Genomic DNA, 22,830 nt, shown 5'->3' with positions numbered 1-22,830 from the left:
CTTATCTTGTTCCGAGGCTCTCATAGAACAAGATGTAGCCATGATCAGTGTTGCTGGAGTACTCTTGTGACGAACCAAAGAATGTTTGAACAGAAGATTCTTCAATCATTTCAACATTCTCATCATCAAAGAAGAGCCAATGGTTATGGGATTTCACGAGGCTTACATAGTGACCATGGTTGGGACCGGTTCCGACATGAACCACAACTGCAAAGAGAGAATACTCAGTGTCCGCGTATTCTTCCACTGTGTTGCTCAGTTTCAGTTCCAGTGGGAAGACAACTCTGTAAGATAGCTTCTTGTAGCGACCCAACTGTTCAATGTATTTGAACCGTTTCAGATGTATGACTAAGATGTGTGGTGGCTTCTTGATCTTCATCCTCTTCTGCGCTTCTTGTAAACTGCAGCATTTGTCACAGAAGAATTTGTCTTCAGAGTGTAGAGTCTCGGTGGAGCAGAAGTTGTTCAAACAGCTAGTTATGGAGCTGTTCTGTTCAATATCAAGGCTTAGGTCGAGGAATGTCTCGTCTCTTGCTGTTACTGTCTCACACCGCAGACACCTTGTCTCGTTGGTTAGTGTACCCTGTAAATGAGTTTGCACATGCCAAAACACCTTGAGATCACTTTTATGATCTGGTTTGGTTTGGTGACTAGAAAATGCAGGAAGTTAAGCTTTACCTGAAAGATCTTGTGTACCCATGTAACGGTAGGCTCTTTATGAACACCATTTGCCTGAAGAAGTTTCGGTCCATTTGATGAAGTTTCATTGTCCGTTTTTGCCTCTTTCTCTAAGATGTCATCAAGTTCATTTAACAAATAATTCAAAAACTCGTGTGCATCCTGCATGAGAATATAGTAACACAACAATTTTAATCAAAACGCTATGTTTCTGTTTCAATCACAATTTTAGTTAGGAAAGGAGTTTTGAGAAGATAAGGCAGCAACGGAAGGTCAGGTAGGGGAACCTGATGCATATAACTCCGGAAAAGCACATTCTGTTTCTTCAACCTCTGTACAAAGCGCTTGGGAGCAATAACTCATGTCTTCTTCTTCTGAGAACTTATCTATTGGAAAAAAAAATAGGGGCAATAAAATTAGCACCGCCACAATGTTCATATTATCTGTAGTGAACATGATGCTTTCAACACAGGAAAAATAAAACAAACAAGAGTTAACGAGTGACTGCTACACCATAAATGCGATGTGTTAGGGATCATAATCACCTGAGAAAACAAATCAGCCAAGCAGGTCAAGAGATTCTCCTCACAGCTTTTATTATTTTTGGAGTAGTATTCAAGCAACTGTTCACGTAAGGGAGCACAAAAGTAAAGGGCCTGCACAAGAGGAACAGTTCATATCATTAGTTGACAACACTAAACAAAAACAGAACAGAAACAGATCTTCCAGTCCTAAAAACAAAATTGTGCACAAAGACAGAACCTAAGATCGACCAACTTTATAACGCAGTCCTGTCGCAAGCTTCTTAATTTACTTAAGAAAAATAAAACTCTTTTTAAGAATGGAATGAGAAGGAGACCTGCAAAACACTGTTACAGTAACAAGTGTTGCCGAAGTTTTCGAAGCCAAAGTATCGTTCTCCCTCCGGGAACTGCTCGCCCAGCGCTTTCTCCAGTTTCGAACCCGCCACGCCCATTATTAGACACCTAGCAAACACCGCCCGTGACTTCAAACCTGATAACAAGGAATGAGTCAATCAATGAAGGATGATTCTTTCACTCGGGAGATTTCTGATTTCGAAACTTGAAAGTGCCAATATATACATTTTTCTTTAAGCCAAATAAATTGATAACTGTCGTCGAGTTTCTTAAAAGGAAAGATAAAACATTACTAATAAATTCTGTTCTAAAACTCGCCCGCCTGGGCGAGTAAGCGGACGAGAACGCGTTGTGCGGTGAGCTTCCGTGGCGAGTTGGACATGATCGGTGCCATTATCCGGCAACCCGAGTTTTGACTGCAGAAACCGTAGTTTAATAGTAATCGGCGATTAATTATCTAAATCCGCGTAGTATAAATCGTTAAAATCACCAAAACCAAGTTGTGATTTTGATTTGTCAACTCCAATAAAGATCAAATCGAGACTAAATGATCCTGAATCAAGTCTAATCATTCGTAGAAGTGCAAGATATGGTGACAAGATAAAAGAATTGCAGAAATAAAAAACTTAAGAAGTGCAAGATACGGTGACAAGATAAAAGAATTGCAGGAGTAAAAAACTTAAGGATATGATGAAGATAATGATAATTACGTAAATGCCATTCTCTTAAAGGAAAAAATAAAAAATAACAAAATGAGATGTCGAACTTGAGACATATTGACTAATCTATTTTTTTTTATTTTTAGTTTTAATAATATTTTTATTTGTTTATCTCATCTAAAATTTTATAAATATCATTTATATTCATAATTTTGATGAAAATTACACTATATTAAGTTTATATATTCTATTTGTCTGTTTTATACAATAACATGAAAATGTATTAATGTTATGCAAAATTAAAGATTAACATGTTTTATAACATAGTAAACCATCTAAAAATTCCGTCCCGCATAATTTCCGATTAATCCTCGATTTTCTCTTTAGGCGCTAGGCCCAACCCGACCGCCCGACTAGCGCCTAGCGTGTTCCCGAACAGTGCTAATAATTAATACGCCAATAAAAAAACAGTTAGTAATTTGCTTTAAAAAATATTGGATTAGTAAAGTTTCGTGGCAAATTATCCTTTAGCATTTTCCAGATTTATACCGACTAGGGTAAACCCGCCCTACGGGCGGGCGAGTAAATAAATTAATAATACAATTTTTAAAAATATTAATTTATTTTTAACTTAAAGTAGCATTGACTTTTATAACTTTTTACAACAATTTTAACTATTTATTTTACTCAGTGACAAAAAAACTATTTATTTTACTATTCATTTTAGAAATTATATTATTTTCTAACTATAATAAAATTTTAAAAAGTTAGTATTTACTTTCTCTTTAGTGGTTTGCTTAGTTTAACTATATCAATAAAGAACAAACTTTTTTAAAAATTATAGACTATTAGAGTAAGTAAATGACGTTATTTTTTTCTCAGAACCTTGTTTGATGTACATGTGTATTCAAAAAGGTATTTACCTTAGACCCTTGAATCTATCTATACTATTATTTGCGAAGTAAATTTTTGCAACAAAGCTTTCACGTTAAAAGTTAAAGCGGTTAATAGCTATACTACCTTTAATGAATTTGTATATAATTAACTATATAATCAAAAACGAATTTTTATTTATAATATTAATTTTCTTTTCAAAAAGATAATTTTTACATTGTGTTGTTATCTTAAAACATATTTTTCAGTTATAAAATTTAAAATAAGATATAAAACTATTTATAATAATTAAACGGTTAAAGTCATTGTTACCTTTAATGAATTTTATATATAATTAATTATATAACTACAAACAAAATTTTGCAATATTAATTTTCTTAAATAAGATAATTCTTATATATTGTGTTGTTATCTTAAAATTTGTTTTTGAATTATAAAATTTAGAAAATAAAAAAAAGAATTTATAATTAAACATTAATCAACTAAATTTGTATAAATATATTTACTTAAATATTTTTAATATGTGAATGTTTTCTTTTACAATTTCAGCATAATAATAAACATATATATTTTAATTCAATTTACGTCATATATTTTTATATATATATATATATATAATTTGATGTTTGATTTTTTTTTGAAAACATAAATAATTAGTTATCATGCTGATTTTTGAATTAATAAAATATAAACTAATATATATATATATGTAAAACGATTAAGCCCGCAAGTGCGGGCAAAACATCTAGTATATATAGAATTTTTGGGGCTCCAAATTTCTGAAAGTTTAGCCTCTCGTAGTGATTTAGACTTGAGGTTTCTCAATCCTCGTAGTTAGTGACCTGTGTTCGAATCTTTGATTGTGTATATATTTTGGAATATAATCTTTTATAGAAAGAAAAAGGAAACAAATAAAAAAAAAAGCTGAATGGCAAATCAAAAAGGAATCAGGTCAAGTTTTATGGGTTAAAATAGCATTTTTTCTGGAAGTTTTCTAAAAACACTATAAATCAAAAATCTTAATTTGAATTAGATATATATCTCATCATTGTATCGCCTTTCAAAGAAATTTCGATACATTACACTACCTCGTTTTTTTCTCCATGCCACCATCCTCTTCGTTTATACACTGGTACTTTTTCCTCTTCTCTTTTGTTGATATAGTATGTTATGGTTTTGTTTTCATGATTTATATCCTATCAAAACTATATTAATTACATATTTACTTGTTATATGAAAGGCCCCATATTTTTAAATTGCCTTAGGCTTCTAGATAGCCTCGCACGGCACTGTTTTCTCTCTTAGTTATATATTTCTTTCATAAATTGAATTGTTTTTTGAGAGGCAATCCTGGGCAAGCACTTTGCTTCAGACACAATGATGATCGAGATACAAAGACTCATGTTCAGTTCAAGTTTAGTAGACAAAGTAAGTCACTTCTGTATTTTTGTCTGTTTTTTGATATTCTAGTCTTTGATATTTTTTTTTCTACAGTTACTTCTAACCTAAGAAACTGTGTAAGGTATTCGTCTTCTATTATCTTAATGTACTTTCTACCTATGAAACTGTTCAATCTAGTTCTCTGTTTTTATTCAGTTTAAAAATGCTCTGTTTTTTCAATCATCTTTTTTTTTTGTTATTGCTCAAACTTACAACATTTCTATTCATTAACAAAACAATTTCATGACAAAATTCATGTTGTTATGAAGATATTAAGATAATAATCAAATGCATATAGGATAAAATGATATCACCACTTTGGTTTGTTGGGGAAGGAAGCATCTTATTGATTTCACAGACACCCCCTGGTTTCCCAGTGTTCCTCTTCATCCTGATGTAACCTTTCTCCCCACCCTCCATGTTCGTCCCCAAGAATTTTTCACCATGATATAATCTGAACCCTTGCTTGATCCATACCCAACTGCAGCAACACCATGGTCCAAATCGACACCACACCGCCCATCAAAGACATCTTTCACATACCAAAACACAATAATTCAAACATCAAGAAGATTATTCATTTTCTATGGATTTAATAATGTACTTACACCGCTGGAAGTCTCTAGCAGAAGCATCAATAGCGACACTGAGAGATTGATGAGCCAATGCCTTCAAGAGATTTTTCTCATCATTTCTACGTACATCTTGGGGCCCGCTGATAGTTACCATTTCAGATTCATCCGGTTTAAAAACAAAGAGAATTAGTACGACCAATTTATTCCTTTTTCGCAGTTACACAAAAACCTTTTTGCATTTAGAAAGTTCCTTCTTCCATAGAGTAAGGATAATCCTCTTCCTTGCGAATACGTTCTTCACCACACTCAAAAGCATAATCCATGAAACCACTGTTGCAGCCATTGTTGTAAGTTGTGTCACAGACTACAATCTATGAGTTATGGTTCAGACAATGCTGTCAAGTTTGCGGTCACAGTCTTGTTTACACCTTCCACTGCAGCAACTGTCCAAAAACGCCCAATAACTTCTTGCATAACAATTCAAAAAAAAAAAAAATCTAAATAAAAAATTAAAGCTATAACACATTAGAGTCCAAGATTTTTGCTTACCGCAAGAGCCTTGGTTCTTGACATAGCGCACGGCTCCTTTCGTTCTCCACTCAACAGATTTAGGCAAAGCCTCACATCAAAGTCCTTATAAGCGAACTCTTGCTCTTTCTACATCAGTCTTGAGCCCAAACTCCATAATCTCTTCTTAATGATGATCGGAACACTCCGTAACCTCTCCTTTGTGGCTCAAATCTGAAAACTCGTTGAGACCAAGCCATTAGCTTTTCACTTTCTTGTTAGTCTTAATGCAACTGAATCTGTTACTGACGCTTGCTCACATCCCAAGCCAGTCTCATAAATCTAAACCTCGAATTCGCTTCTCCAAAGGTCTTGGTTTTATCAACTGAGTCTTGATACAAACATATATAACCAAGCCTTCAAATCACAGAAAATGAATTTTGTTTTTTTTTTGACATCTCACAGAAAATGAATTAACTTTGGTGTTTTCACAGTTTGAGAAGATGATGTTCAAAGGAAGAAAGCTAGCCTTTTTATAGCATTTTTAATCAGAAATTTAGATCCTTTATACCTGAACACCCCCGATCAGGTCTTCCTCCGTCAATATCATCGTTCAGATCGTGTACCTTTTGACGGCAACAGGAGCCGCATGAGGGAATCATAATCAGATCTTCTCTTCTTCGTGTTGGAATTTCCAGATTCAATTTTTATCGGAGAAGATTTCTTGAGTTGATCACAGAGCTTGTTGACGTTTCCTTCGATCCGTCCATGGAGACGAAGGCGGGTGAAGTTGAAACCACGGACCAGTGTCGCAGAACCAAAAAAAAAATACAGCTTGTATATAGAATAGAAGAGAAGCTGAAGCGTGAGTGATCATAGAGTTAGATGATTAATTGAAGGAGGAGGGAGGAGATAAGTCGTAAATAGGAGTGGAAAAGTCGTGCACGATATACAAAAACGGAGAAGATGACTTGCTGGCGTTGTGTGGATGATGACATGGATCATTAAAATTGTATGATTGGTTGATTTAATTGGCTGACGTTCACAGTCTCAATGGAGCTCATATATCCCTTTTAATATAGTATATAGATTTTTTATACTCTCATTATAAGTGTCGTTTTAGTTTTCGGCACACGGATTAAGAAAACAATTAATTTTGTACATTTCTTCTAAAAAAATACTATTACCTATACACCTAACCATATTTCAACCAATAGAAAAATAAATTTTGCATAAAATTAATAAATTTTGCATTAAAAATCGAAAACAATATTTATTTTGTAACGAAAAATATTCTTTAAAACGACACTTAATATGAAACGGAGGGAGTATATGATTAAAAAGTATAACTACTCTACTTAAATTTGATTGTTTCCTAACCTAAATATATATTTAGTATTATGATAATTTTTTTAAATATTTTATAAAATTGACTTTCCTTCATATTTTAAAAAATTGACTTCACTGAATTTAATAAATATTATATTTAACCTGACTAATTGTCAATGACGGCATTGTATATCACTCGAATTAATAATTACTCATTTATATATTTATAAGAAAAATATATGTTGGATATTGCCAAGTCTAAAGATTGGCTGGACTAACCTTAACTAGCCGACCAGAAAACCATTATCTTTTTTCATTTTGTCCTTTTTGGAAGTCATAACTTGTCCTAGACATTTTGGATTGTAACTAAGGTTTTGTTTTTCTGTTTAGAATGAATAACAAAACTTATAATAACAAAACCTTAGTTACAATCCAAAATGTCTAGGAAGTCATAACTTATAACAAAACTTATAATTCAATGCGGAGATAAAATGCTTAATTAAATAATTATTCTTTTTTTGTGGCTGTTCTAGCGCATTAAAATATATTTTGTTGGGTGTAATGTTTTTTTTTTCTGTTGTAAGGGTGTAATGTGTTATATAAAACAGTGTGGATGATTTATTGGACTTTATCTCATTTCTTTGGTTTTATCTATTTTAAAATTATCAAACTTTACCAATCATGATTTATTTTTAGTTTTAAAGTTTTAAAGTTTAAAAGTCTACATCAAAACGCTACTATTTTTTGCCAAACATGATTTAGCTTTATTTCTAAAGCTAGACCAAAAAAAATAAAAGAATTTTGTCTCTTATGTAATTTAGGTAAAAATTCTACATCTTTATTATTTAGGCTGTTGAGCAACTGTAAAATGAAAAATCATGTATAGTATCAAATAAATTAGATAATTATAGGCAAAATTTATTACTACTTAGATATTAACTTTTACTATAATTTTTAAAATTTATACTTAATTTTGTTTACTTTTTAATAATTTTATAATATGTTAAAATTTTAAATAATATAAATGTAGTTTATATATTACATTAAAACAATGATAATTTTTGATAATTTATATTTTCTTATTAATAAGTATTTTAATTGATATATATCTCATATGTTTTATTTTAAAAAATATTTACTTCCAAAAACTTACAGATACAATCAACATAACTATAACAAAAATCTATGCAAAAATATAAATCAATAAATTTACAACTACAACCAAATCACCTACATCATAAATTTTACAGATAAATTTCTAAAGATATAGTCCAATCAGGAATCCTATATGAACATGTTTCACATTACTCATGGCAGCATTGTAGTTTTCTATTTTTTTAACATGAAACTAGTATTCATTCTAGTTTCAATCTGCAAGTAGTCTTCTTCAACTTCTACAGAGAATCACGAGAATGTTGTTTTTGTTGTTATTCATATTGTTTCGGTCAAAGTATTTGACATTTTAGAAATTCAAATTCAATCCAATTCAACGATTTGATTTGTAAACAGGTCTTCTCGTGATCTTTTGGTATTAGTTTCAGGGGAGAAACCTCACGTCCGAACATGCCTCTATATATATAACGTCGTTAGCCACACGTACTCATCAACACAAGAAGAACTCAAAAGATTCCAAACAAAGCATACTATATTCTTACAATCATTCTCTGCTAACTTAGTTAATGATGGTTTCGATGGAGGCTTTAGCGATGGCAGGAGAGGATTATCAAGAATGGGGACTTAGTATTGATGAATATGAGTATCAACAATCCGTCGTTCCATCTCATTTGCTTGCAGAAGAAGACTGTTCTGAAGAAGATTCCGAAGACGAAGATCATGTAAATGACGATAATAGAGATTTCGATGGCGTAGAGGCTAAACAACATGTTACTTGTGACGTTAGAGATTCTTCTGTTGGAAAATTGATTGAACAATCTATCTCACATATCATCGTCCACCTCAAACAGATTAAGTTATTAACACATCTTCTTGAGAACTTTTTGTTTAGCCATGTTCTTGATTTTCTTTTGTAATTGCGTTCTGTTGGGAATTCATTTTTGTGTGCTTAATAAAGAGTGAATTGACTGTATAATGTAAGTATATATATATATATATATATATATATATATATATATATATTCAATTTTAAGCAATGGAATCGATTGAAATAAAGGTAAAAGGTTAATTTTTTTAATTCGGTTTATGTGGTTATATTTTTCTTCGATAAATCATAAAACTAGTAGTGAGACGATAACCAAACCAAAATTCACCAACTCGCCATCGAAAAAAAATGTTACGAATAACTCATATACGATAGAGAAACAAACTAAATAAACTGAAGTTCACTAAACGTAAAAGGAAGGCATGGTCGGTCCTAACAAGAATAGCAGAACTAATATCCGCCTTGACCTTGTATCGATTACTCGGCCCTTGTTAATAATCTAATTAAAAAGTATGTGTGTGTAATATTTTGCTATAAAACTGTAATTGGTTTCAGATCTCATAAATCTTTTGACTGAGTTTAGCATTAATCTTTTCACAAAGTAATTCGTCTAGTATATACATAACTATTTTCACAAAGTAAATAAAGACTGAAAACAAAACTAACAGCGAATATAATAAAACTTCCTTGAACGTAAGTACGTCTTTTGAGTGGATGTGCGGATGGACCCTAACTTCCGAATCATTCACGTCTCATTCTTTTGATAAGAGCACATCAGAAGAAAAGTCTCGTTTTCACGTTCCATCTTTCGAACAAAAGAACAAGAAAACCGTGGTGTATGATCATATATAAGTTCACGAGAATCACGACTCTGATGTTAATTATTACGACACACCATGCGTGGCGTATCTATCAATACGTAATATCTTACGCCATCACGCGTTTGAATTGCGCCATGCATATATTTCAAAATCTGGTGTTTAATTACAACGAGTACGTACAAGTTTGTGAATCGATTTCATAAATATCTAAATAGAAAATCAATCTCTTGTCTTCAACCAAATATCCACGATACTTAATCATCAAGTTGAAATCGACGTTAACATGACATGTATAGCAAAACCGAGTTCAGGGTTTGGTGATGTAATTTTTATTAAAATATCCATATCCAACGGTCGAGATGACTGTTTGCAGAAAAGGTATATTTCTCTTCTAATCTTTTTGACTAAAATTTCTCTCCTAATCTTACCAGTTTTGAGGAATTAATACAGCTAAATGTTATACAGAAAAACATACTTCCTATGTTTTAAAAGATAACTTGGAGCACGGTGTAAACTCTTCTACCTTGAGTTTGATGTCTACTGAGAACAAAATTACTATTATTTGGCTAGTTTGAATTTGAGTTTCGCCCTAAACAATTTACATGGTATTCCAGTAATAGATGATCTAGCTATCCTTTAGCAGTGGTTAGAAGGCAACACAAATTCGGGTCAGACATGTGTAGTATTCCACTAAATATTTTTTTTCCAGGACTAATCGAATAAGGCATATATATGAAAAAAAAATATATTTTTTTTTTCTAATATATGTCAAACTTGAAAATCTACTAATTTTAAACAGATGGAAATATTTTAAATTTTATTAGAGACAGCTTGGGACCCAAGGCCAAGCATAACTTCTATTTTGCATACAAACTGTTATGGGCCATCAAAACCCTTCTATGAAGTGAACTCCAATGAGTATTATTAGGATATCTCTAATTGAGTTAAAACAAAGTCAATTCTTATGCTCGCATATGTTGTACAAACACTCAGAATACCAACCAATCTTAGATTGATTCACCGTTAAATATGAATAAATCTCAAGAGACAAGAGGTTACAACGAGTTTTGCAATCCATAAGACCTACAACAAGATTCGCTAACTTATTATCTTTCTTCAACTTATTGCAAGTCACAATTCAACTCATCTAGTTTTCAGATCGTTCATGTTGAACTCTTCAGATCAAACGTGAACTGCGCTAGATTTTGACCTGGAGTTTCGTGTAGGAATGTGAAATAAACATATTTAAAGTAACTTTTACACGACCGATGTGAACAAGTACGGTTTTTGTATACAAGAAGTGTTCAGTCCCGCGAGCTTTGCATCAACTCGAACCACTGCACAGAAAAATAAATAAAGAAAGTGAACATTTTGTTACATGTTTTCAAGTATTTGAACAGTGTACAAAAAAAAACAGCAAATCTGATTGAAAAATGGAAAAGCTGCCAACTTTGGGCAACGTTCAGAGAGCGTTTCGAACGCAAGTTTGAGACTGAAACACCCATCAATAGCGGCCGCCATTCGAAACCTGTTGATTAGGGTTTGTATGCAATTTCGATCGACGCAGCTAAATGGGGGAAAGTTAGGTTAGGTTAAAAGGCCGTCTCTTTACTTGAATCCGTTCCTGAGACGATGAGGATCGAATTGAGGGTTCGGGTTCGGAAACGAAGGCAGAGCAAAATTGGTGTTTGGGGCGGCCAAGGTTTAAGAAGGGTTTAAGCCTTCAAAGGTTTTTGTTCAAAAGGGAAACTTAGAACCGTCACCAAATAATTAACGAAGTGGCCATAGAAATGGAATAATTGGCAAAATACCCAATTTAAAATAAAAACACTTTCTTAATAAAATTTGAAATCCACATTTTTATGATGCAAAACCAGGAAACCAAATGCACAACCTGCGGCGGTCAAGGCCAGGTGGTCTCGTCAGCAAGAACCCCTCTCGGAGTGTTCCAACAAGTCATGACTTGCTCCTCCTGTAACGGCACTGGAGAGATCTCAACAGACGGACGCGTGAGGAAGACTAAACGGATCAGTCTCAAAGTAGCCGGTTAAGAGTGAGAGGAGAAGCCAATGCAGGGAAGAGAGGAGGGTCACCACTCACCAGACGATCTGTTTGTTGTTTTAGAGGTTGTGCCAGACCCGGTTCTGTAACCGGACGATACCAACATTCTCTACGCCTGCAAGATATATCGTATGTTGATGCTACGTTGAGAGTACCGACGGTGGACACAGCCGGGGACGACGCTGGTGATGGCGAAGAAGGGAGTTCCGGTGATGAACAAGAGTAATCTGAGAGGGGATCAGGTGGTGAGAGTGCAAGTGGAGATACCAAAGAGATTGAGTAAAGAGGAGAGGGAACTTGTTGAGGAGCTTGCTTATATAAGGTTAGAAAGAAGAAAGAAAGTTTTGACGTTTGTTAATTGATTATTTTATTCTCTATTTAGCTTCTTCTTGTGATGATTGTAATGGTTCTTGAACTGGAACAGCTTTAAAGAAGCAAATGGAGGAAGATGATAATTGTTCTCTATTAGCTTCTTCTTGTGATTATTTTATCCTCTGTTTTAAGTTTTCTTCTGGTTTCAAGTTGTGCATAGTTAAAAGTTTAAAACTTAAAACAGTATTTGCCTTGCTTGAATCACTACTATTTTTTTTTAAACAAAAAGAAAGTGGGGTGAGAGAGGCTCGAACTCTCGACCTCAGGATCACTCAATAGCTATGAGACCTACGCGCTAGCCAACTGCGCCACCACCCCTGTTTGGTTATTCATAACGGCACAGAATTATCAACACTGTTTGCAATATAACTTCTTTTTACCATGAATACCACCAATCTTTGGTGTCAAGTTCATGACAGACATTGGTTTTTAATAGTCTTCAAAGCTTTTGTCAATATACTAATAAAAAACTTGGAACACCATATATCACCAAAAGGTTGATGAGAGTGAAGACAAAAACCTTATGCAAGTTGTGAATTTTTGAAGAGCTTTCACTAAATACTAAACTCTAGTGGTTCACAAGTTTTCACAGCCATTGTGTGATGTGATCATGTGAACAGTTTACTACATAAAACCAAACGACCTAACATGAGAGAACACATGTTTTTTTTTTCTTCTAATTTCAACATATTACAATGTAGTACCACCATCCGACATAAGAGCTGCAGCAGCAGTCGGCACAACTCTCAAGCGTTGGCGTTGAACGCCACAAAGACCTTGAAGAAGAATCTCAAGCGCTTCAACATGCTGAAAATATTGAATAACACATATGAAATCAGAAGCAAATCTTAAAAAATTTCTTCGTGAACTTTCGGACACTTAAAAGAAAGACCGAACCTGTGTCTCTATGATTCCTTGAACTACACACTCCATCGAATTATTGTTTTCTTACAAAAACCTTCTTGCGGAACGCAAACAACAGTGAATCAATCACCAAATTAAAATAAAACTTTTAAATTTTGAGACAAGAACGCGTCTCTGCAACAGACCAGATTTGACAACGATATATTAATCCCTAGACTCTGAAGAGAAGAAGAAGATGGATCAAATATTGAGTCACAAGGAATCAAATTATATGTCCTTACTAAATATGATTTTGATATGCTTTTAACAAGATGGCCTATTAGCTCAGTTGGTTAGAGCGTCGTGCTAATAACGCGAAGGTCACAGGTTCGATCCCTGTATAGGCCAAAATTTTTTTTTCATTTTCATTTCATTAGGTTAGTGACTAAATAACATATAAAAATCATAATAACAGCATTACTGCCTAATTATTCTTGGACTTAAAGTCAAAAGTCAAAACATTCTAAGTATGGGTTATATTTAATCAGAAGCCAAACTACAAAATAATAGCATTACTGACTAATTTAAACAGAATATCAAGTTTCGTAGCAAAAAAAAGATCGGCAGTGGTGTTCAAAAGAAAAAAAAAACAAACAAACAGCAGTGCATCAGAGATTCAGAACTCAGAAGAGTAAAATCATTTTGACAAAAGTTCTAAAAAGGGAGCTTATTACTTATTAGAGGAGTTCCACCCCAAAAAGTTTTTACATAATATTTAAACAAAGCATAAAATAGAAATAATAGAATAGACTTTATTCAATTTATTTGTTTATATGGCCTATTAGCTCAGTTGTTTAGAGCGTCGTGCTAATAACGCGAAGGTCACAGGTTCGATTCCTGTATAGGCCAAATCTTTTTTTTCATTTTCATTTCATTAGGTTAGTGACTAAATAACATATAAAAATCATAATAACAGCATTACTGCCTAATTATTCTTGGACTTAAAGTCAAAAGTCAAAACATTCTAAGTATGGGTTATATTTAATCAGAAGCCAAACTACAAAATAACAGCATTACTGACTAATTTAAACAGAATATCAAGTTTCGTAGCATATCAAGTTTCGTAGCAAAAAAAAGATCGGCAGTGGTGTTCAAAAGAAAAAAAAAACAAACAAACAGCAGTGCATCAGAGATTCAGAACTCAGAAGAGTAAAATCATTTTGACAAAAGTTCTAAAAAGGGAGCTTATTACTTATTAGAGGAGTTCCACCCCAAAAAGTTTTTACATAATATTTAAACAAAGCATAAAATAGAAATAATAGAATAGACTTTATTCAATTTATTTGTTTATATGGCCTATTAGCTCAGTTGTTTAGAGCGTCGTGCTAATAACGCGAAGGTCACAGGTTCGATTCCTGTATAGGCCAAATCTTTTTTTTCATTTTCATTTCATTAGGTTAGTGATTAAATAACATATAAAAATCATAATAACAGCATTACTGCCTAATTATTCTTGGACTTAAAGTCAAAAGTCAAAACATTCTAAGTATGGGTTATATTTAATCAGAAGCCAAACTACAAAATAATAGCATTACTGACTAATTTAAACAGAATATCAAGTTTCGTAGCAAAAAAAAGATCGGCAGTGGTGTTCAAAAGAAAAAAAAAACAAACAAACAGCAGTGCATCAGAGATTCAGAACTCAGAAGAGTAAAATCATTTTGACAAAAGTTCTAAAAAGGGAGCTTATTACTTATTAGAGGAGTTCCACCCCAAAAAGTTTTTACAGAATATTTAAACAAAGCATAAAATAGAAATAATAGAATAGACTTTATTCAATTTATTTGTTTATATACCCTAGTTAATTTTTTGTAATGAAATCATTTGAGAGCATAACACCACTAACATTATTTTACATATATTATACTAATATTGTGAATTAATATACTTAAACTTTTTGTGAAAGAGTCAATTTCACTACAGTACCCCTGCCCCATATCAAAACCAACGGCTAATCAACCCCACATCTCTATTAGTCAAGCATTCATTTTGGAAACACTTATTTACTAACTATGCAATCAACATTTCGTGTTTTGTTTTAACGTTTTATGATATCAAAAATCAGTCACCATTCATTCATTTACTATTTTACCTTCAACCCTGCTTAATCACTAATTTTTCTTAGATAAATGACCCAAAAATGAATTTATTTTAGTGAGATAGATAACCAAATCAATAAGTTTTTCATATATGTACCTGGAGTGAATCAATGATGTTACAAATTTCACTGTCGGACCACTTGCATGTCCCAATCAACTCGTTTATAAGAAATGTTTGTTAAAATTCCTCAGAAAGGAACGTCTCTTGATCAATTTCAGATATTTTCCTTCTCTCTTTCTTTAAGACGCAGTGCGATTTTCCGTGAAATTGCGAGGTTGCTAGGAAATTAAGGGGTCTCCATGGGGGTAACAAGCAAAGACTTTGTTTGTGCAAATGATATCTTCAAAGTTAAGATATCCGTACTATATATTATACATATACGTCGTACTCTTGTCTGAACAGTGCAAACCCTTGTTGTAAGGAATGTAATTTCAATCTATGCTTTACATGACAAGGAAGAGTATATATACTAGAGCACATGCGCTACTAGGTTAAGCTATTAATAATAGTTTCCTATATTACAGGGATTGAGATCCGAAACTTAAATGGAAGAGATATCATATTCTTAACACGCCCCCTCAAGATGGAGGGGCTGAAGCAACTCCAATCTTGTCTCTTAGTTCAAGGAATCGAGCGCGAGGTAGTGGCTTTGTCAAGGCATCAGCGAGTTGATCTCTTGTGTTGACATGAGAGACACGCAGAGCTCCTTGTTGTACCTGTCCTCTTACGAAGTGATAGTCGAGGGCAATGTGCTTCATACGAGAGTGGAAAACTGGGTTCGCACAAAGGAATGTCGCACCAATATTGTCGCAGTAGAGGAATGGAGGGGTTGGGACTTGGACGCCAAGGTCAGTGAGCACATTACAAATCCAAGCGAGTTCAGCCGCAGCGTTTGCAACAGCCCTATACTCGGCCTCGGTAGAGGAACGCGCGACTCCATTTTGTTTCTTGGAGCTCCATGAAATGGGATGTTTCCCAAGGTATACTATGTAAGAGTTTGTTGAGACGTAGTCATCGGCATCCCCAGCCCAATCAGCGTCTGAGTACGCTTGCAGAAGAGGTTTGTTGTTGGCGCTGTAGTAGACTCCATGAGTAGGGGTACCTGCAAGGTATCTTAACACTCTTTTGGCGGCTTGCCAGTGATCTTCTGTCGGACAGTGCATAAACTGAGATAGCCGGTTGACTGCAAAGGCAATGTCCAGACGTGTGAACTGAAGATATTGCAGACCTCCAATGAGCTGGCGATATTTTGTGGGGTTGGTTAGCGGTGTGCCGGTTTTGAGCGTAAGCTTTGTCGACGACGCCATAGGGGTGCTTACCGGTTTCGCATTGATCATATCGTGTTTATGGAGCAGGTCAAGGATGTATTTGCGCTGAGAGAGGTGGAGGCCATGTGGTGTCCGGTGTGCCTCGATGCCTAAGAAGTAGTTCAAGTCTTCAGCATCCTTGACAGAGAACCTGTCCGCCAAAAGTGTGAGAATGGTGCGTATGTCGTCTTTAGAGTTTCCTGTCACCAAGATGTCATCAACATAGATTAAAAGGTAGACAAACCCCTGTTTGCGCCTAAGAACAAACAAGGATGTGTCAGCGAGAGAGTTTGCGAATCCTAGGCTGAGAAGGAAGTCGCGAAGTTCATTGTACCAAGCTCTTGGAGCTTGTTTGAGACCATAGACAGCCTTTTTGAGACGGCAGACGTGAGTTGGGTTGTCTTGATCAGTGAAGCCCGGTGGCTGATCCATATAGACTTCTTCCGTAAGTGTTCCCTGGAGAAAAGCATTGTTGACGTCCAGTTGCTGTATAGACCACGAGTTACTCACAGCAATATCCAGTACCAAGCGCAGTGTTGTTGATTTGATCACTGGGCTGAAAGTCTCCGTGTAGTCTTGCCCATATTGTTGTTTGTAGCCTTTGGCAACCAGTCTCGATTTGCAGCAACGATGAGAGCCATTGGAGTGAAATTTATTTTTGTGGAGCCACCTGCAACCAACAACATTATAGTGAGGCTGTCGGGGAACCAGATCGTATGTTCCATTGCGAACAAAAGCATCGATTTCTGTAGACATAGACCCACGCCATCTCTTATCACTAAGAGCTTGAGCAAGAGTGCGTGGTTCGTCTGGAACTGATGTAGAGAGCGCAGCCGAGTAATTGTATTTTGGATTCGGTTTAACGATGTGATTCTTGCGCCTGGTGGTCATCATGTGCTCGTTCATTGGTGGTGGTGGTTCTGGAGCTGATGATGACGAGGACGACGATGTTTGTGGCTGTGCGTCATGTTGTTGCTGCGAGGTTGGAGTAGTCGAAGCAGAGTCTGACTGAGTCGTAGCCGCCAGTGAACCACCATCTGGAGTCGTCGTCGTCTCCAAGTCTGTTGAACTCTCCTGTACCTGCAAGTGAGAATCTGAGCTAGAGGATCCCGTTTGAGGTGGTACGAGTGGCGGTATAGGTGGGTTAGGTTGAGGTGGATTTTGTGTAGTTGGAGAGAATGGTATTGTGGTTACTGGTGGGAATGTGGATCTGGGTGTCTGCTCCGAGGTTTGGGTGTGGATAGGTGTTTTCAGTTTGTGGTATGGGAATTGCGTCTCGTCGAAGCGAACGTGGCGCGAGACATAGATTCTGCCTGTGTTGGGTTGCAAGCATAGGTAGGCACTTTGTGTTGTGGAATAGCCAAGGAACACGCATGGTGTTGAGCGATCTTCAAGTTTGTGTTTGGTGTAGGGTCTGAGCCAGGGGAAGCAAAGGCATCCGAAAACTCTAAGCTTGGAGTAGTTGGGTTGTGTGGCGAAGAGTTTGTTGAATGGTGTCTCCATGTTAATGACCGGTGTGGGCAGCCTATTGATCAGATACGTGGCCGTAGCGAATGCATATGTCCAGTAGGATTTTGGCATGTCAGAATGAGTGAGCAACGTCATGCCGGTTTCAACAACATGTCTGTGCTTTCTCTCGGAGATTCCATTGTGTTCTGGGGTGTGTGGTGGTGTGGTGAGGTGGGAGATGCCGGCTTCAGCTAGGAAAGTACGCAAGCCCACGAACTCGCCGCCATTATCAGAGTACAAGGTTCCGATTTTTGTTGTGAAGTGATTCTCCACTAGTGCCTTGAATTTTTTGAATGTGTCAAGAACATGTGACTTAAGTTTGAGGGGGAAGAGCCAGGTGTAGCGGCTGAAGTGATCGACTAGGACAAGGTAGTACTTGTAGCCGTCAACTGAGGTTATTGGTGAGCTCCAGAGGTCTGTATATAGGTATTGTAATGGTCTGTTTGAGGTGATAGTGTTTTGAGAGAAGGGCAATTTGTGAGTTTTATTGATAGCACAATCTGAACAAATAGAGTTTTCTGTTACAGATTTGGTAAAAGGCAAAGAAAATTTAGAAATAACAGACTGAAGAATAGAAAAAGCTGGATGCCCGAGGCGAAAGTGCCATTCGGACATGGTTGTTTTGGGATTGGTGGTCGCAAAGAAGGATTGAAGGGTAGAGGATAGGGTTGGCCACTCGTACAGCTCATCCTTGGTCTTGCCTTGGATTAACGGGATTCCCGAGCTCAGATCCTTCACCTGAAAGTGAGCAGGGAAAAATTCAACAGAGACTTTGTTAGTGTTAGAAAGTCTATAAACAGATATGAGGTTCTTTCTAATATCTGGAACACACAGCACATGATTTAATTTGAGAGATCGAGTATTAGAAGGAAATGAGAGGGAACCAGTGTGTGTGATCGGCAAGCCTGAGCCATCACCAATCAGAACTGCATCATCACCTTGATACGGGGCATGAACCGTCATGTTGTGAAGATCGCTTGTTACATGATGCGTAGCTCCGGAGTCCATGAGCCAAGCGTTGTTTGGATTTGGGGACGTAAGGGCCATGTTAGCTCGAGGTTGCCACGGCCTGAACGGAGAGGTGTAGCCGTTTGAGTTCTGTTGCGTCAGTTGAGGACAAGTTCTTGCACTGTGCCCAAAAACACTGCATATCTGACATTTGCCTTGGTATCCTTTAGGGGGACGAACGTCTTGTTTGGGCCTGTGGTTGTTCCAGTTTTGTTGACTGCCCCTCGGTTGGTTGTAGTGTTGAGTCTTTGGACGAGATGTCGCCATGTGAGCACTGACCGGAGCAGCAGAGGGAATCGTGGCTGCGAGAGCTAGTAGCTTGGCCTCCTTGTTTATCAACTTCTCATGGATCTCGATGATTGATGGCGAGATGTCGCGACCCTCTACCTGATCAGTGACAGTCTTGTATTCATCTGGGAGTCCATCGACAATGTACTCGATCTTATCTTCATGATCTAGAGGCTTTCCAAGGAGAGCCAATTGATCGAATCTCGTAGTAAGACCACGCATGTAGTCGTCGATGGTTTTGTCGCCTTTTGTGTATTGCTTCAGTTGTAGACGGAGCTGTTGAATGTGACCGCGACTTGGTGTAGCATAGGTTGTGCTGAGAGCCTTCCAGACATCTTGGGCAGTCTTGGTGTTGGTCACCATCGCTTGGATTGATGGAGACAGAGTGCCGATCAAAGCACTGTAGATTAGGCGGTCTTGACGGCGCCATTTGGTGAACGCTGGATTGACGGAGACTGCGTCATCAATGGTGATTGTTTGTTCCGGAGCTGGTGTGGAACCATCAAGATGTCCCGCCAGATTGTAGCCATCGAGGAGAGCATGTACTTGGAGATTCCAGGTCATGAAGTTTGTCGTTGTGAGTTTGGTGATATTCACCATGTTGATGTTGAGAAGACGTTGAGTGTCATCAATGGTTTCTGCGATGGCGGCCATGGCTAGAGCTTGGAGAAGAAGAAAGAGGGTTGAGGATGGCGGCTTTGGAAAAAAAAAAAAAAAAAAAAAAAATAGGGTAACCGATTACGCTCGTGATACCATGTAAGGAATGTAATTTCAATCTATGCTTTACATGACAAGGAAGAGTATATATACTAGAGCACATGCGCTACTAGGTTAAGCTATTAATAATAGTTTCCTATATTACAGGGATTGAGATCCGAAACTTAAATGGAAGAGATATCATATTCTTAACACTTGTTTCACAAAAAAAAAAGAACAAAGGTCAAATCATGGATATTCCATTCAGTCCATTTTCGGTGATGCTGGTGCTTCTCATTACAGAGATCAAGAAACTGAGGGACTTCGACCACTTGTTCGAGGATTTGGTGTCGACCATGGAGATATTAGTTCCTATTACCGAAGAGATCGATAAGTTGCAAGAAACATTGGACTCATGCAATAAAAGTCTAGTTTTTCTTCACAAAACGATGTCAAGAGCTCAAGAAATGGTGCACGAGTGTTCACACGTCCGGAAATACGATATACTCAAGAAACGTTCGTATACAAAACAAATAAAATCAATCAACGACGATTTTGCAAAGTTCTCTGGGCTTTACATGCCGCTTATTCAGTATTTGGACCAGTTACGGTCTCTTTCACAACGAACAAGCCAAGAAAATAGCAACGTTTACACTGGAAGAGACTCGTTTGATCATGAAGATGAACAGCGAGTTATTTTGGAGAGTTTCAAGGATAAAGGCAAAGGAAAGAAACTTCAGGATGAGGAGGATGGACAGCTTGCTGCAGCTCTTCAGGAGAGTCTAAACATGGAAGATGAACAAGTCGCCAAAAGGGGGGCGCAAGAGTTAGAAAAAGATGAGCAGATTGCAAATGCTTTGTTGTACGATGAAAGTGAAAGGATAGCTAATGGTTCATCCTCATCTACTGGAGTTCCGTTGAATGAAGAGGACATACATCGGATGATTTGAGAGAGTTTCAAAAAATAAAGGCCAGGAAAGCAATATGAACAAGAGGTGTGATAAGCTGATTTTGGGGGCAGTGATCAAGAAGATTTGGTATCACAAAACCAAAGTAATCATCATCAAGACTAAGTCTCTTTTCTTTGATATTTCTAATTGTGCAAATAACAGATTAGTGTTTTGCTCCTATTGTAATTAGGACAAACCCTATGTTTCCTTTAATTTTATGTTCTCTTTCCATAATTTCATGTTCGAGGAGTTGAAAACTCCGTTTCATTATAAGAGCACCCTCATCGGGGAGAACTCTAAATGAGCTTTTAAACAAACAAAATAACAATATTCTAAATGTGATTTAAATGTGGAAGCCCTTTTAGTACAACGATTTAACTAAGAGTCCATTAATGCTTCTATACCAAAAGGTAAATTATGCAGATTGGAGAAAAAGAGTTACGAGAGATCTTCAGCATGGTGCATGGCGTACCATCGAACATGGATCTCACATGACGGCTTGGAGTGGCACAGTCAGACGTGTATTCTCATAAGGTGGTAGAATTGTCGGCTGTAGAATATGTAATATTCTAATCGTTGTGATAGCATAGTTAACCAGACATTAAAAAAAGTGATTTAATTAAACTATTTAATTTTGTTTTTTTTTTTAAATCAACTAATATAAAATAGACAACTGGCTAATAAGTATCTATTGAGTTTCTACAAATCTCTTATTTGAGAACTTTTAGTGCATTTTCTCTCTTTTTGTAATTATTTTCTTTTTCTTTAATCTCAATAAACTTTTTAAGAAACCAAAGTTTTTTTTTTAGGTGTAAAGATGTATGTCCTGACTTGGCTAAGAAATTTGTATATGTTTATGTGATATGTTGCTAGTTTTTCTTGATCTCAAGTTTATAGATATATGTCCTGACTTGGTTAAGATATTTGATCCACAAACATATGCAGATCTCAAAAGGGACAAGGATGGGACCAAACAAGCAGCTAATGGGATACGTACGTAACCTCATAGGGTTGTTGTTCGTGCCGAGATATTTCTCGGAAAAATCCACTACGTTTCCGTACAAGAGAAGAAGTCGATATCTTCAGTTTATACCGAAGATAAATGATCTTCACGAAGAAGTCGATATCTTCAGTTTAAACAAGTCTTCGAAAATGGGAAATAACAACGCAATTCTTGCTTATTCGGCCGTGGCAATTACCCTTTCAGGACAAATTTTTAAGTATTTTTTCCATGTCTATACGTTTTTTTCAAAAATAGTATTTTTCTAACTACAGAAATATACATTATAACAAAACTCACATTTATGATAGAATTCGTTTATTTTAGACAAAGAAAACTGTATAGAGATAGATTAGAGACAATATCGTACACTATATTATGAACGAAAAGGAACATTGTAATTTTATAATTGCAAAAGTAATAATATAAAAGGGAACACCTATATATGTAATGAAAAAGGTAATATATAATATAAGAAGAATATTTTTTTCACTCGTAATATATATGTAATGAAAAAAGGTAATATATAATATAAGAAGAATATTTTACATGATCAGGTTTGTGGATTGGGGAGTTATTCGTGATCTAATTCGTCCAAATATTCATTATTTTGATTTGATCTGTAGTCATCTGAATATTTGATGTTATGATATCCAAAAGTTAAATTTTGAAGTGAGCTTTTTTCTTAAATTTTTTTAATAATTTATTTATATTTATTTATATTTATATATCTATAAAATAAGAATATAATTTTACTTTTTTAGCCATTTTTTTTACGTTTTTTTGGTCAAAGAAACCATTTTAAGATCTTTTGCAAGATTTGCCCTATTCAATTTAATAAATAAAATGTTGTCAACTTACATATAAATATATTTTATATATTTCATCAAAAAAAAAATATTTTATATATATAATT

The 22,830-nt window shown here is 35.6% G+C and overlaps 1 protein-coding gene, 1 long non-coding RNA gene, 4 other non-coding genes and 1 pseudogene across 9 annotated transcripts; 4 read left to right on the top strand and 3 right to left on the bottom strand.

Moving 5' to 3' along the window:
- Position 1: 1 nt before the first annotated feature.
- On the bottom strand, positions 2 to 2,174 carry LOC106414508 (annotated as a pseudogene).
- A 2,582-nt stretch (positions 2,175 to 4,756) lies between these two features.
- LOC106412353 lies at positions 4,757 to 6,617 on the bottom strand. 4 transcript variants are annotated; one of them, XR_002660868.2, is made up of 4 exons: positions 6,203 to 6,617; positions 5,674 to 6,048; positions 5,158 to 5,567; positions 4,757 to 5,081 (listed from the first exon to the last, which is right to left on the bottom strand). It is a non-coding gene; the product is annotated as an uncharacterized LOC106412353 (long non-coding RNA). The 4 variants fall into 4 exon arrangements; XR_007327205.1 differs by having other exon boundaries at positions 5,674 to 6,022; positions 6,203 to 6,616; XR_007327206.1 differs by having other exon boundaries at positions 5,158 to 5,588; positions 5,674 to 6,613.
- Positions 6,618 to 7,988: 1,371 nt separating this feature from the next.
- LOC106414788 lies at positions 7,989 to 9,513 on the top strand. The gene has a single exon (XM_022708925.2). The coding sequence runs from the start codon at positions 8,640 to 8,642 to the stop codon at positions 8,988 to 8,990; it is 351 nt and encodes a 116-aa protein (XP_022564646.1). The 5' UTR covers positions 7,989 to 8,639; the 3' UTR covers positions 8,991 to 9,513.
- A 2,873-nt stretch (positions 9,514 to 12,386) lies between these two features.
- On the bottom strand, positions 12,387 to 12,471 carry TRNAM-CAU. The gene is given in 2 exon segments: positions 12,387 to 12,422; positions 12,434 to 12,471. It is a non-coding gene; the product is annotated as a tRNA-Met (tRNA).
- An 859-nt stretch (positions 12,472 to 13,330) lies between these two features.
- On the top strand, positions 13,331 to 13,404 carry TRNAI-AAU. Its single transcript has one exon. It is a non-coding gene; the product is annotated as a tRNA-Ile (tRNA).
- A 427-nt stretch (positions 13,405 to 13,831) lies between these two features.
- On the top strand, positions 13,832 to 13,905 carry TRNAI-AAU. The gene has a single exon. It is a non-coding gene; the product is annotated as a tRNA-Ile (tRNA).
- Positions 13,906 to 14,349: 444 nt separating this feature from the next.
- TRNAI-AAU lies at positions 14,350 to 14,423 on the top strand. The gene has a single exon. It is a non-coding gene; the product is annotated as a tRNA-Ile (tRNA).
- Positions 14,424 to 22,830: the final 8,407 nt, after the last annotated feature.

This window comes from Brassica napus, chromosome C8, assembly GCF_020379485.1.
Source record: "Brassica napus cultivar Da-Ae chromosome C8, Da-Ae, whole genome shotgun sequence".
In the NCBI taxonomy this organism is placed as follows: Eukaryota; Viridiplantae; Streptophyta; class Magnoliopsida; order Brassicales; family Brassicaceae; genus Brassica; species Brassica napus.
The sequence above is the reverse complement of the archived record's forward strand: the minus strand, read 5'-3'. Positions and strand labels throughout refer to the sequence as shown.